At 35.1% G+C, this 16,176-nt stretch overlaps 2 protein-coding genes across 17 annotated transcripts; both read right to left on the bottom strand.

Annotated features, from left to right (window-relative positions):
- Positions 1–1,084: 1,084 nt before the first annotated feature.
- On the bottom strand, positions 1,085–7,495 carry LOC147501958 (uncharacterized). Of its 16 annotated transcripts, XR_015221522.1 has the most exons (8): positions 7,114–7,495; positions 6,785–6,838; positions 6,640–6,688; positions 4,968–6,558; positions 4,682–4,851; positions 4,248–4,303; positions 1,519–1,574; positions 1,085–1,339 (listed from the first exon to the last, which is right to left on the bottom strand). XR_015221522.1 is itself a non-coding variant. In XM_086606947.1 (6 exons), exons 2-6 carry the CDS (start codon positions 6,808–6,810, stop codon positions 3,817–3,819), a joined length of 267 nt encoding a protein of 88 aa, XP_086463073.1. In that variant the 5' UTR covers positions 6,811–6,838; positions 7,114–7,464; the 3' UTR covers positions 3,088–3,816. The 16 variants fall into 16 exon arrangements, 1 of the variants encoding a protein (XP_086463073.1); XR_015221519.1 differs by having other exon boundaries at positions 1,085–2,536; XR_015221520.1 differs by having other exon boundaries at positions 1,085–1,574; positions 7,114–7,493.
- Positions 7,496–8,731: 1,236 nt separating this feature from the next.
- On the bottom strand, positions 8,732–15,765 carry LOC147501959 (signal transducer, putative (DUF3550/UPF0682)). Its single transcript, XM_086606948.1, is given in 10 exon segments — positions 8,732–9,361; positions 11,179–11,315; positions 11,400–11,585; positions 12,796–12,887; positions 13,089–13,280; positions 13,369–13,435; positions 13,768–14,007; positions 14,131–14,337; positions 15,225–15,720; positions 15,722–15,765. Coding segments are annotated over 10 exon segments (1,857 nt in total). The 5' UTR covers positions 15,751–15,765; the 3' UTR covers positions 8,732–9,150.
- Positions 15,766–16,176: the final 411 nt, after the last annotated feature.

The raw sequence follows: 16,176 nt of genomic DNA on the forward strand, positions 1-16,176 counted from the left end.
GAACCATTAGTCGTAATATGCTCCATATTTAGTTGATGCACATTGAATTATAAAATTACACGTGTATTGTTTATAATGGAAAACAGATTTTGAAATGTAGGCAATAAATTTAAAGAATAGATGGTTGACATCATGCCTCTAAAGTGCACTCTACATACTTAGACTATTAGCCTCAGCCTATGTTACGCAGACACCAAGAAAGCTCAATTGTTTTCAAATGCATCCCAACTCTTATACCAAAACCAATTCCAAGATTCATGTTCCGCTGTTGAGCCCTACAAATCTCTTTTCATAAGTAATCTATGATTCATGTATCATTTATTATTGTCACTCTGAGTTTAGCTTGAACGGAAATTGTCTTAAAAAACTGATAAGTTTCTATCTTTCTAAATGTGCACCATGAGGTGAAGAACTTTAGTTGTGAAAAAAAAAAAACAATTAGCTGAAGAACTTCGGCTGAGCAAGCTTGTCAGTATGAAGATTTCCAAATTTTGGTCGGCAGTAGGAATCTCTTGTACATTATAACTTATTAGCTAGTCTTATGGTCCTGATTAAAAGCCATTAATTAAAGCAAAATAATGAAGGAATTGAAAAGAAGAGAATACCCAAGACAGTACACAAAAGAAATTTAGTGACCCAATTTTTTTGAAAATTCTAACTTCATCAAAACTACATTATTAATAATGTCTATTATACTAAAATCCACTAAGGAAGGTACTTATTACTGACCCTTCAACTATAAAAACTCCAAAGAATGGTAAGATAATATACAAACAGTGAAGCCTCACAGAGCCGTTAGTATATACCTTGAAATACTTCAAACAGTTGCAATTGGAAGACACAAATCGGCCATATGGATGGTCCTGGCCTTTTACCATAAAGCACAAACCCACAAATTGGTGATTACAAATTTTAGGTGAATACATATACCAGCCAAAGAAACATACAATATGTTGAATCTTCTATGTTTGGAAAGTTTGCCATAAGCAAGAAAAAGTCCTTTGTTTCCAACACTTCAAGCCACATGCCCACATATCATAAAATTTAAATAGACATATACACAGTATATATATATATATATATATATATTTCAACTAAGGTAAACCTTTCACCATAAATAAAATTTCATTGAGGATACATTATTGAAAAGTTCCATAAAATAAGAGAACATACTTCAACATCTCTTAATGATAAACCAAAATTTTAATTACTACGTTGACCTTCAATATAAGTGAAGCACATGGAAACTTGAAGCCTTGATGTCGATATTAGTTCATGTGTTGTGAAGTTGACGTTCGAGTTGATACAGTGCTAGAATGTAGTCTTATCAGCATCACGTCTATTGGTACACGTCAAAGTAATTGGCAAAATTAGACTAACTTTTAAGAATAAAGTCACAAGCAATGATGAATCATATCCATACATATCAAATAGAATACACAGTGCATACAACACTTGTTGGCCATACATAAGGATGGAATCTAATTTTGCAGTACAAAATGAAAAGGCTAATGTTACCACGACGATAGGTGGCATCAAAGAGAACCCCCACCTTTAATCCAACTTCATAAATACTGAACCAAAAGCAAAAACACTAACAGATATAAGGAGAAGCAAAACTTGCATGCAATAAGTCCTCATCCTATATATTACACACCAAATAAATCACATCCATACAATGAAGTACATAACAATCTATTAGTATAATCAATGACCTATTATTCCCTTAAAGGTTGCCAACCAATCTGTTCTACATAGAAGTGATATGGTCTTTGCATATCACTGCATTTGAGTAATATCTTTATTATGGAACCCTTGCTTTCAATGTTTCTAACTCTATCAAATTGTGAACAACTCATTATACAAACACACGCACACCCTCTCATATGGGCTAAATTCTTATTGAACATCAAAATTGATGCACAAAAATGTGGTCAACAGATACTTGCAATTCATTCTGATTGATCAAATTCAATTCATTCCAAAAGACCAAATTCATGCCAGAAAAAAGAAGTTCAAAAGCGAAGCCGACTCACCGACAATTCCAAACTGAGAAGATAAACTTCTCCTTCAAGAGATGCAAACAATTTTGGAAGATCTGTAAAGTGCTTCTGAACCTAATAAATATAATTGAATAAAAAGGGAAACATGAACTTAAATTGGGAAGCTTCAATTCACTCAGTGAAGACAATGGCTATAGTACTAATGGTGTGTATCTGAAAAGAGAACTTTCATAATATAGTTCCTATCGATAAGTGCTTCTGCACATTAAAAAGCCAAAGAAATTGAAAAAACAGAAAAATGAAAGAGGAAGAAATTTAGAGACAATAGAAACTCAGAAATGAGGAAGGAATAGAAGAACCCTTGAGAAGACCTTTTTTTGTCCGGAGTTGTCGTTTCGTCGAAGAAGAAATTCCATTGACTGTGAAGCTTGATAAAGAAGAGAACCAAAGCTTTCAATTTATTCCATTTCCATAAGATTTTTAATTAAAACCTAATCCTGGTTATACCGCCACTCGAAGCGTGAGAGAGCATCCTAGCCACCACTCAGAAAACATAACATTTATTTTACAATAGGAAGTAATTTATTTTACTAACAAATGAGACGTAGCATTTTAAAGATGATTCCAAGATAAGAAAAACAAAAAACAGATCGAAAAATATTTAATACTATATGTTGGTTGTCCAAGTATGAACACCATTTGTTTTGCACCCAAATCCTCATCAATTCTCTAAAATGAAGGTCATTTGGCAGCAAGTTGTTGTGCACTTGTGCCTTCAAACCACCTAGAATGTATATTCGAAAAATCAATTACAATGGTTTAGAATAGTTGAATATCCTAAGGCCAAAACTAAATTCTAATTCCTATGCATTCATAAACTAAAGTTGGCATTCCCACTTTTCCATCTAAATACCATAAAATATGTAACTGGTGAATTGAGCTAAAGATAAATCTATATCTAGAGAAAAATATTAAGGATTGAAGATCAATATACATCAAGATCCTTAGCCATCTATGTGCAAATCTGCTCTAGTATATATCCTTGCCCATGCATTTCTGTTGCTCACCGTTTTACCCTGGTGATTGTACATCCAAAACAGGAAAATGTACACCGAAAAAGAAGAAAGAGTTCTAAACGTCGCAACAATTTCAAAAGGTAATAAACACATACTAAGAATTGCCTATGCAGAACTATGCAACACATTGGTAATATTGAATACAATAATTGTTCCTAGAACTTTTTTACATGCGGTTCTTTTGATTTTAAGTGTCGTAGATGTTAATAAGGAAAAAGGAAAAAGTGAGAACAATAGCAGACAGAAAAAACAAATACGTTCATAAATTAATGTATGAAACAAAGGGTTACTGTCATACGAAGTGGGTATTGGTGATTGGTATTTCTACCCCAACTAATATAAATATTCGACTCCCTGGTAAAATCTTAGTATGTCATTTTGACCTTTGTTGTCCAAATACAAACCATTAAGAGAGAAAATTGAAAAACGATTTGTTAAGAAATAACTCCACTATGAGAAGCAGGAAAATACCTTAAAAAGAACCAATATAGCATGTAAATAAAGTATGGATTCACAAAAGGCCACCAAAATACTAAACTTGAGAAAAAATAAAAATTTAAGAATCCATCACTTGTTACATACTATTTTTCTAATATTCACCTCACTCCGCTCACACCCAAAGAAGATATTTAAACAACAAAGATTTGAATCCCAGCACAGGGATATCTCATAAATTAATAGTAATTCCAGTTCGTTATTTTTTTTTTTTCTGGCTATGTTCTCAGTACTACATCAACTTAAAGAATCATTGTTCTGTTTTTCCAACAATTATTAGATATAACCATTACTGACCAAGCTAAGTCTAATTCTTTGTTGTCTTTTCCATACAAATCCTACATTTTAAGCAATAGAAATAAACCTGTTAATTAGAAAATTAATTCAAATGAAAACACATTTCATGTAACCTTGGCCATAACTGATTGATATAATAGAAATCAAGTTGATATTTAACTTGATTCAACAACAACCAAAAGAAGCCAACTAATAACTCACATCAAGTATACAAAGTATCAAAGAATTAGCTTAACAAAAAAAGATAAAAGATGGATCCCTTAATAAATTTGCTAGTTCCAACTCAAAACTAAAATGACAAATAAGCTAGGAAGTATGAATTCTGATTTAGTTAAATGAAGTTCATGTTATAGAATATGAAAGTAGAGGTACATACCTGCCTTCCATGAGTTCCGCCCTCCATACTCGTGTTTCCATTGCTTAACTGAAAAACTAAAAAAAAAAATCCCAAATTATGAAACCAATAACACGTTTTAAAGAAAAACTTCAATAAAAATATTATTGGTTAATCACTTAAACATTCAAAATCAATAAAAAATTTTAGTAGTCATCAAAAATAGAAAAAATAAGATAAAGAACGAAGAGAACAAAATAAACAAACAAAAAAGTGGCCCAATAATTCTCCAACCCATTTTAAATACCATTTCATTCTCTTTCAATACATTAAAACTGAAATGGATTATCGAGAGAGAGATGGCAGAGAAGAAGAGGGGAGAAAATAATGGCAATTGTAAATAATACATACTCGGTATAATCAAAAGATCGGTAGAAAATCCATATATTATTAATCATTCAATCAAAATAGGTTACCTGATTCAAGAATATTTTATGATTCATGGTGAGGCGCAGAAAGAAGGAGATGGAGAACCAAGAGTTTAGTCGCTTAGATTGGTGGGAAGTTGGTGGAATTTTTTTTCTAACGAAATTTAATTCCAATCATCTAATTTATTGCCCCTCTAATCAAGTCCTAATCAGTAGACCTGCAAGAAAAGAAATACTTTGATGAAGGATGAAGAACAAAAGAAGGAACGCTAGAAACTTTAATTTTCTTTTGAAACAACTAAGATTACTAGAGGAGAAGAGAACGAAAACGTACCTGATGGATGGGAGACCCGATTGGACGTATTGAGAATTATTTGTTGTTGTGAGGGTAGAGTGAAAAAAGACGGAAAGAACTTTGGAGAACGAACGGTTTTGACGTTTCCATTTTTTTATTCGCAATTAATTTTTTTAGTTTAAGACTATTAATTAATTAGTTTCTAATAATCTCTCCCATATAGTAGCGCATTGGGGACCCTCGATTTATACCCCCTTATATTGAATCCTAGCCACGAATCCCATATGGATTAGGTGTTCTAAGACCTCATTGGAGTTCTCTTATGTTGAAACATGTTTCTGCTTCACTTTCCCATATAAGCTTCCCATATTTCCCATATTTTCAAGTTTTAATTATTAATAAGGACATACTTGACTTTTTTATTTTTTACTCTTTCCAATTTTACCCTTCTATGTTTGGTATGCACTGACGTCTGTGCATACTTCGCATACCAAGAGGTGGTATGCACTGACACTTGTCCATACCATTTTCTTTGTGATGTTTGGTATGCACTGACGTCTGTGCATACCAAAAGGTAGTATGCATTGACACTTGTGAATACCATTTTCTTTGTGATGTTTGGTATGCACTGACGTCTGTGCATACCTCGCATACCAAGAGGTGGTACGCACTGACACTTGTACATACCTCACACACCAAGAGGTGGTATGCACTGATACTTGTGCATACTATTTTCTTTGTGATGCTTGGTATGCACTGACGTCTGTGCATACCACCATGCACTAACGTCTGTACATACCTAAGGTGGTATGCACCGACACCTATGCATACCAGGGTACTAACAAAAAGGTATGCTGCGAGTGTTTCAAACAAAAGTCAACTATTGTCCTTGAGAGTGTTTTTTAAATTAGGGTGAATTTTTTGAGTTCGTTATTTCGGAATTTTGTCCTTCACTTTTGCCCCCCCCCCTCAAAAAAAAAAAAATTATATTGTATTGGATCTAAACATTCCATTGGACTATTCTAATCACAGATTGCTACACTCATCATCACAAAGTACACTTATATGCATCTAAAAAGGGGGAGCCCATAAAGAGATTGTGTAAATCTCCTCGTGTATCCAGACATATTACATCTTTAGATAATATAATAGGTTTTACTCTTTCACAACATGCAAAGATTAGTGGTGGCAAGTGTTATCCCCAACATCAGCATCCCATGGAGAAATTTACCTTTGATGAAATCATCTTTAACCTAGTTACCCAGTATTTGATTTGTTAAGTTTTGGCTTTAACCATAGATGATTACGAAGAGAAGCTTCGTACAATGCTCAGTAACCAACCAAACACAAATTGCAAAATATAATTGTATACAATGCAGATGCACTGGGACCAAATGTTTTGCAGGTTCATGAATTATACGTACAACATGCTGATATGAGAATAAACCTAGATATAAAGTTCAACTCGTCATCATCTACATGGCATTGTCTACATATATGGGGTTAACTGACTGAGCTAATAAATATCATAACGTTAATAATATGCATATATAGGACATAGAAACATTAGGCAAAAACGCACCTTCGCAGTACATTTACTGTACTTCTCAATGTCTTCTTTAACTCCGCTCTACAATACAAACATATTAAATCATAACACATAAGAAAAAGGCCTTGGTCAAAAATATAATTATGTTCTCATTGCTCACACCTCAATTGCAACTGCCAAATCTCCAGCTGCGTCCATCCTTTTCACATACCTGTATAGTTCAATTAACAAAATATATATGTCACGTCAAAAATGACAATATAACCAAGATACCCAAACAGTACGTGAACTCTAAAAGAAGACGCACCGTTTTGCCAACTCTTGCTTCTTCATGTCCGGCGGCTTCCCATCAAATACATACCTGCAATTTGCATCAAAATAAGAAATAACACAAATGTGGGGAGCTTCTAAATAACTAATGAGTCAAATTTAAATGAATAACAATGTATTACACAGGTTTTAATCCAGCTTCCAAAAGACGAACCGTCCTAGAAAACATTCCTCCAGTTTTTTTTTACATTTTTTTACATGTCTAATAATTTTATGGTTTGCATGTTTTTTATGCAAATGGGAAAATGTAAAAAAATAATAAAAAAACAAAAAACAAAATAAAATTATCAAAATAAAACGGCATACCTAAGAAGAAGAAGATAAAATTAGAGAGGGAGAGTGCTTGGTGACTGGTGTTATGTGGGTTAATTTTAGAAGGTGAAAAGGGAGAGAGATTGAAAATTGCAAGTGAGATAGTTACGTAAGAAGGTGGAGAGTTTTATTGTGCATCAATGGAGAACTCGAATGGAAATTAGATATTGAGAATGAGTTTGGAGAGAGAACGGCTGGAGAACCAAAAGATTGATTTATACCCCCTCAAAGTGAATCCCAGCCGCGAGTCAGGAAACAGCTCTGTTTTGTTATATTGATTGTTCTTTTTTATTTCTTGTTTCATATCTTTGTTTGTAGATTACAATGTCATGAAGTCCGAACAACATAAATTACTCTTTTTTTGTCTACTGATAAAGACCATTTACATGGCAACATCGTGTATAGTTTTTTCAGGAATTCTCCACTTAAATTTCTGGATATCTTAGGCACAACTCTACAAACATTTTACCACTCCTACAAACTGGCCGCCACTTGGCAGCCCAGACTGAACAAGGTCTGGTTTGCGGGCGCAGGCTCTTTGCACGGTACTTTGTGCGGCTCTTCGCTTACAGTTATGCTCCAATTTTGCCTACTAGTTTCACCACTGGATGGACTCAGGATTTCGGAATAGACGAGCTAAAATTAATTCCGGAATTTGCCACGAGTTTATATGGATTTTTGTCCCAAAACCATCTGTGCCTATTAAGGCTTATTAAGCCAACTGTTTCAGTAACTTCATTATAGAGTTGGGCTTCAGTAACCTGTAGTGAAAAATGAGGCATGTGGGATTACATATTTACTTCGAAGTTTAAACATGTTTCTTCTCCGAACTTATGAATTATGATACAAACCTTAACGGACATTTGAGGGCCCCAAGAAAATGAAAAAAATCCTACATGGTACAACTGTAATACTGTTTGTCGATGTATGCTTACATTTTTGGGTATGTTCCAAATCGTGGATTCTTGTTCCCGAAGACCACTCACTCAATCTTAGGCTTTACTTTTTCATTAGGATAGTGAGAGAGAGACCTTGTTTTTGGTTTCGTACCTAAAACAAGCTTTTTCTGGACACGGAAAACAGACCCCCAATTCAGCAAGGATATGCTATCACTCATGGTGGGCTCTTAGGGAGACCAAACACCACAAATCCATAGTGCTTTCCTCAGCAGTTATAAATGGCCCAACTAGTCAACCTATGCTTTGGACTTTGGACTACGACCCACAAAGCGGCTTAACTCATATAAGCCCAAGGGGAATAGCTTAGCTTAGCATATTTTGGCAGAATTTTGAGGGTGAACCAAATCATCAGTGCAACGACAAACACCAACGTTAAGGATCGAATATGACATTCAAAAGGGAAAAATTAAATAAAACAATACTTCTTGACCAAATAGAACTCTATTGGATGAATGTAGAACCCATAAGATGAAACAAGATCAGATAGTTTATGAGTGCATAAACAAGCTGTTTAGGCTTTCATTTACAGATCAAGAACGGTCCAGATAACTTGCATTTGGATCTAATAAACCGTTCTGTATTTCTGGTTCAGATACGAAAGACAAACTACCAATAATACTTTGACATCTGTCGCTTTTGTCTCAACTCTGAAGTAAATGTAAAAATTTCATCTTTTTCATTGACTTCTTGGTAGTTTACAAGGTATATAAATAAATTAGTTATACTTTGTTACACATTACACAGACTACCCAGTATAACAATCAAATTATACAACACAACCCCCACAGCGTGAATACTCGCACAGAAGGGGGAAACATCACAAAGCCTCAACATGATTGAACAACAAACCACCATAACTTCATCGAGACACTCAACAAACCTGAGGTGCCGTGGTACCATAAAAATTAAATAACATCTCACATAAAAGTGCTCCTCCACATGACCAGCCTGTTGCATTCTACTCGCTAACTGGCCTTTCTTCAAAATCATGTCGAGCGGATTCTAGGAGCTTTGGCAGAGTGGAATCAATCAAATAACAAAACTTGTTTTCCAAAGACGACTTCCTTAACTATCATTCACTCATATCTCTAGTGTGCAATGATGCACCAAAGTTAAAACATTCAGCCACTCCGAGGCTAGTTGCAAGTCTTAGGATATTATACTGCACAGCTTCAGAGGTTGGAGAAACATAATCGGGAAGAGGTGGTAAGCATTCCGGCAAATACTGACCGTGGTCTTCTGAAATGCAAAAGAGAGAAAGAACGGATCGGCAGAGTATGAACCTGGAGAGAAATTAGAATTCACATGTTTGAGCAGAAAATAAAGGTTACTAAACATTCAGAAAAGATCGTGGCAATAGTCATGACTCATTATGGTTGCTCCATTTCAAACTTTGATGTGAGCCAAGATAATATTTTTTAGGACCAAATCAACATGACCAGATCAGACTAGATATTTAAAAAACATGATTAACATCTATTGCGTGTTTGATTTGTAGGAATATGTTTCCGAGAAATTAAACATGGCAGAAGCAATGTCATTTTTAAAGGTTAAGAAAATATATATTCTCATCAAACAAACACATCATTGAAAACTTTTGATGGTAATATGATATTCCAGAAGATAAATATGAAGCCAGGAATTAGAACTAGTTATCAATCTTCTTGACCCTTCATTTATGGAACGGTGCAATCAACATTAGAAGTTTAGAACTAGTTATTGATCTTCTTAACTCCCTTATTCATAGAGGTATGGATGTCTCTCCCATATGCTCAATGTGTCAAACCTTTCATGAGAATATTTTTCACCTATTTTTCATTTGCTCCTTTGCGCTGGAATTGTGGATGCTTATTATGCAGCCGGTATGCACTGCATTTCCTAGGATAGCTCAGTTAGATTCTTTGGAGGAGTGGCTACTGGCGTGGCAGTAGTACTAGGGGTGACTTCGGATCGGATTAAGCTCCTTCGGAATTTTTTCGAATTTTTTCGGAACCTAATATGCTAGCCAAATCCGATCCAATTTTTTTTCGGATTCAAAATATATTTCCAATTTCGGAAATTTCGGAAATTCAAAATAATTCGGAAATTTCGGAATACTTGGTAAATTTTCAGTTTTTCACAGATCTCATTACTTTCAATTATTTTTGAAAAAGAAAATTTGACATCACTAAATTTCAAAATATACAATAGCAGTAAAACACTTTCGAACTTAAAAAAAACAAGACTTTACATGTAAGGAACTAACAAAAGCCTAATACATGTCAGAGAGGGAGTCAAGTAGCGACTAGGTTATGTTGTTTGTTTTGTTTTTGAAAGTACAAAAACTAGAAAATGAATGAACGGTCGAGATCTAATCAAGTGGACAGTGGAAATTTATTAGTTTATAAGTACATATTTTCGGAATAAATCGGTAATAATATCGGAATTTTCGGATCAACTATATATCAGAACTTTCGGATCGGATATCAGATCGGTTTTTAGAGTTATATCCGAATCCGATCCAATTTTTTTTGGGAATTTTCGGAAATCGGATATCGGACCATGAAAACTACACCCAGAGCCGGACCAATTTTGGGTCGGATTTCGGCAAAATCTGAAATTCGGCAAAAAGAGACACCCCTACGTGGCACAGACTTAGAGGAGCTGGATTCGGTGCTAACTTATGGAGAATGACACCATACGTAGTGATTTGGGTCTTGTGGAATTCAAGAAACAATAGTCTTCAGAAACAAGTTTACTAGTGCTGAAAGAGCTGGTCATTGGCGACACTAGAGAGGAAGGATTATAGGTTCAGGGACTTGGTGCTTAACTGGCAGGGGATCATAAATAGTGCATTGTAATTGGTGGTGTGTGGACCTTTTAGGTTGTAGTACTCCACTAGGTGTTGTACTCCTTGTTTCTGTCTTATGTTATGCTACTGGTGATCCTCTCTGTCACCATAGCATACCAGTTCTTTGTCTGGTAGTAAGTATATGTATCAATGTAACTCCTTTCTTTTATTAATAAAATTCAATTATCAAAAAAGACGGAGCTGTTCTGATCAAAATATCTCTCTTACAGTAAAAATGTGGGCGACATCTTGAAGCAAAGAAACAAATACCTCAGAATGAGCCTTCTTAGAAATGGATCAGATATAATTTGAGCCCAAACCAAATCCAGGCCAGGTGTTGTACAAAGTTTTACTTCCCACTCAGAGAATGCAGACAAGAGTATAGTTTCAGTCTTGTCGAGAATATCCTGAAAGTGTCACAAACTTTAATAGATCTATCGAGACAATGATCAGATGAAAGCAGCAAATACAAAAGCCTTGCATTAACCAACCTTATTGGAAGTGTCTGAAGGAGAAAGGCCAACCAATTGGCAGAAAGCTTGTAAAGGAGAAGTAAGGAAAAATGTAAACTGACTCCCATTATTTGTTGGATCAGCAGCAAGGGTGGTCCGAAATGCTGGCCTTTGAGGAGAAAGAAGCAAGGCAGCGGTTTCTCCTCTTTCTGCACCATGAATAACCTGGAAAATATTCACATATAAGAAGCATGACAAAAACAAAAGAGTGAAATGAAGCGTTAATGCGTCTCTAGAGCTAATGACATTCTGTGTGAAGAATTATATACAGACAAGGAGGCTAGTCATTGTGCAATCCCAACAGTTCACATATTAACCCTAGACAGTCCCACCACTTATAATTCAATCCACTAGCTATAACAGCAAACCCTATTGAAAGAGAATTCAACTTGAAAGAGTATATATAATGTGATGAAGGCAAACTATTTACACTTCTAAAAGAGTACCATCAGACATTGAATATTTCTCTCTTCTTAAGAGGTATGAAATGCATCTGTCTCATAATAGAGGTCAACCAATCAAACATCGGCAATCTTAGATAGAGAAGCCAACTGCTAGACTGATTCTTATGCAGCAAAAGATTTAGATTCTGTCAACTCTAAACAAGGGTAATATAAAGCGTCTCTAGAGCTAATGACTTACTCTATGAGGCTACTTATAGCGTAATCTCAACCTTTGATATAATAACTTGTTAAACAGTGCCACCACTTATAATTCTATCCCCTATACATATTGAAAAAGAAGCTTCACACGTAAAGCTGTTCAAAAGTCGAAAGAGTCTTTGTTACACGAGGACTACAAGTACCTACTACACTTAGACACAGACACATTCTCAGTGACTATTCATGGTGTGAAATGCGCCCAAATCATTCTGGGGGTGAAATACACCTAAAATATCTAGATAATGTAAGGTTGACTTCATTCTGCAGACTACCACCCTTTTCTTAAGTATGATATCATTTACAATGTTGTACAGTTCTGTTGCTTCTTTGAGGACCTCTTACAACAGTATTGCATGTCATAAACCATTCACAAAGCTTATTTTGTCGCCACACACTTAAAAATTGATCTAAAATACTGAAAGATGTAGATGAGATTTTCAAGGTTTAGTCGTCACCCAAATAATTGAGCTAAGATAATTTGCTTCTACCATCTTATGAAGAGAAAAGTAGAAATGGATGACCACATCATGTGACACAAGGCGATTGAACATGTAAAATAAGATACTTCACTATTCTTTTGTTTTATTCATTTCTAAGGACATAAAAATTTAACTGATACTTTATCAGCTTCAAAGCAATTCAAATCAGTCCAGAGAGTATGAAATGTGTTCTGACAGTAACACCAAAACAGAAGAAAGTTCTGACAAACCTGCCTTGAATGCATGACTGCTGTCGCTATCAATGATTAGAAAAAGTGGTCTTCGAGTAAACGGAATTATGTCACCAGGATATAGATGGTTCGGACCTGAAAATCGTTACAGCATCTCTAAGTTGAGTGAAGATATATTTCGACATTGTGAAGATATATTAGGAAAACTAAATAGAAACTAGACATAATTATGACAGAATAGATTTAGTTTAAAGAAACTACTCCTGTACGTAAGCAGTCAGCAGTACACTACAGTATTTTATATGTTTTTGCTAGGTACACTACAGTATATAGTACCTCCACTTCCCTTAGGACCCAACCACAAAGAATCCCCATGAAAATCATTTGAATATCTCTGCTCATTAGCAAGGACTTCAGAAGATGAGCTATTGTTTTCGGGGTAGGTCTGCAAAGGAATTTTCAAGTTTGACGAATTCCTCAAACCTCCAGAAGTTTCCATCTGAGGTGCAACATTTCTACCAGCCTTTCCTGAGATATAGAAAATGTAGTCATGAAACCTAGATATCTATAAGATCATCATGTATTTCAAAGTTAGGAATACAAGTTAAGTACAAACCTGATGCTGCTAAATATATTAGAAATATGCTATCTGGAGGAAGATCCTCACAAATTGTAGCAATAACCTGGACCATACAGCATGTCACTTGATATAATTCAATCTCACAAATTCAGAAAAATCCAAAGATAAATAAAAAGCAAAAATTTACAAGTTACAACATGGTACTATATGGAAGATATATATTTGAATCGTAGCCTTGGTATGTGGTTACGTTTCTTCTTGTATAGCTTTATCTTATCTGTTTTTTTCCCCGTCTCTTTAGTAATGCAAGTGTAGATTAGTCTCAATTGTAGAGTATTTTGTGTATTCACTAAAAGGTAATTTTACAATCTCACGCTATTGTAGACCCAAAGTAAAATGAAGAGAATGACGTAAAAGTAAAACACTGGTACTTACACTGATTAAATGTGGAACGGATGGCCGGTAGAGAATGGCCTTTTTTGGATTTGGTGGCAAAGTTGGATCAGTCATATCCATAGCGAGGTTTATATCAATTAGTCCAGAGGCCCCAGACTGATCCAGACCTCCATTGTTGCTTGATTCTGTGGTGTGCATTTGAAAAAACGATCCACTAGGCTCCCACTCCAAACATTGGAGCATTCTAAAAGTGTCAAGCGTAAGCTCTGTGAAGCGAACCTGTAAGTATACATATACATGAGGGAAAGTATCAAATACTCCTGCATAATTTGTGTAAGCTTGACAGAATTGAGTTATCCAATGGAGCCAAACCACATGAACTGCCATATGTTAAGATGTTACCTCATTACGATGATAACTGGTCAACAATGTTTCGCGCAACTTCAGAACTTTCTTCGCGTGGAAACGAGCCACGTAAGGAAGCGAGTTTGGATGAGAATCAAGTACAGTACAATATCGCAAAGGCCTGGTATGCATAAAAGCATTATCAACTTTCAAAAAGCGGACAATTTCTTGCACCACTTGCTTCCATTCTCTAAAGTTAGTGTCCTGGAAAGACATGCGAAAAATCACTCTAAGAGAAGTAGACTCAAAGGATGGCACTGTAATTGCTCAAGTATACCAAGACAGCGATTTTGTTTCTTTTTATTTTTATTTTATCTATCAGTGGATAGGCAAAAGGTCATTCATTACATTTGTATGTAGTCTCAATACAGAGATAACAAAATTTATGTAGAAACAGTAAGGCAATTGATAAATGTTTAATGAAAGGAGAGAAACTTTGAGGATTCATTCATACTCAAGAGAACAACATTTCCAACATGAGACACTCATAAATCATCACCCCAACAGAAAACACATGAAGCATGAAAATGAAGATCAACCTTTCTACAAACTCACAAGCTTAACCAGTAAAAAAAAACTAAACATGTTTCACTAAAACTAGTATCATGACAAGTAGTAAACTAGGTACTGCAATTGTTTCTTCCAGGACGCTGGAGAAATCATAGAACTAGAAAGCACATATATAGTCCTAATTGTTTCTATCAAGTGATAAGAACGAGTGACCCGCATGTCATTTCTTGGTATTTTATCTCATTTGCAAATTCTACAGATGTCAAACAAAATTGTTATCACAGACCTGGATTCAGAACCACGCAAGACCGTAATGAATTTTACCTATTAAAACAAAAGACATCTCACATCTACCAAAGTCACTTGTCTATTTAGTGTTACCTATCCCAATTCATATACAGACTCGTGCCATATCCACATTTCTCAAAATGTGGCGCCACGTCTAACTGAACCAGCTATAATTATACAAAACAGAATCACTGTAAAAATTACCCAATTAATCATTTTATACTCTATTTACTACTTAAATCCCCAATTGCACCAATTCAACAGTTAATTACTCAAAAAAAATAATAAATTACCCGAAAAGTAGCTTTACTATCATCAACAAGAAGCCGAAAGCGCTGGACTAGAACATGAACCATTTCGAGGCGATTCAACAACAATCCAACAATCAAAAACCTAGCATAAAACCTCAACTCCTTAAACCTCAACCCCAAATCTCTCTTCCCATTCCCATTAGTTTTAACTTTCTCAAAATAGCCTCTACTCAAAATAGCTTCATAAAACACATAAGCTTCGAGTAAGAACCTGGTTTCACTACTTGTCATATATTGACCATAATAAAGTTGGCCAATTCTAGATGCTATTTCACCAATCTCACTTCTTTGTAAACCTGACTCGACTAATTTTGACCGGTTTTCTTGTTGGAATTTCCAGAGTTTTGTGTACGCTTTGAATACTTTGTGGTAATAATGTTGTGGTGTTTTTGTTCGCCCGTATAATGGTAAGTCACGGACACGTAGGAATTTTCTGTCAGCACTTTCTACCAAGGAACGGAATGTGTTATTCGTTGTTGTTGTTGTTGTTGTTGTTGTTGTCGCCCATGGCGCACTTTAGGTTACCGGCGTTTGTTTCTTGCTCATGTGCGCCGGGTGGGTTTTTTTTTGTTTTTGCTTTATTATAGAATATTTAATTTTGAATACTTTTTGTTTTAAGTTAACAGTGATGGCGTTGAAAGAGAGGAAAGGAGGAAAATTAGTTTTTAGTGGTTGGGTGGTTTTTGAGATGTGTGTAAATAGGAATTGAGGGTGTGGATGTTGGGGTGTATGTGGAGGTTAGGAGGAGGAGTGTGGTTTTACTGAGCTGTCACTTGTCAGAAGCACAAACACTGAGATAAGTTGTCAGCTCATTTGGTTGGGTGGTCCTGTAGAATTAAAGAAAGGTTATTAATTATTGGTTTAAGACTTGTTGAATTTGTTTATAATGATTCTAGACTTGATTGTTAAGTCATGTGATTTTATTTTAGTATTG

This window comes from Coptis chinensis, chromosome 4, assembly GCF_015680905.1.
Source record: "Coptis chinensis isolate HL-2020 chromosome 4, ASM1568090v1, whole genome shotgun sequence".
NCBI classification, from domain to species: Eukaryota; Viridiplantae; Streptophyta; class Magnoliopsida; order Ranunculales; family Ranunculaceae; genus Coptis; species Coptis chinensis.

Excerpts from the sequence above, each read along its gene's own strand:
- LOC147501958 (XM_086606947.1), bottom strand. The coding sequence starts at position 6,810 with ATGAAGAAGCAAGAGTTGGCAAAACG. Across the intron at positions 6,559-6,639 it reads ATTTGGCAGTTGCAATTGAG|AGCGGAGTTAAAGAAGACAT; the intron begins GTGTGAGCAATG and ends TTTGTATTGTAG. Across the intron at positions 4,296-6,510 it reads ACAGTAAATGTACTGCGAAG|TTAAGCAATGGAAACACGAG; the intron begins GTGCGTTTTTGC and ends TTAGTTTTTCAG.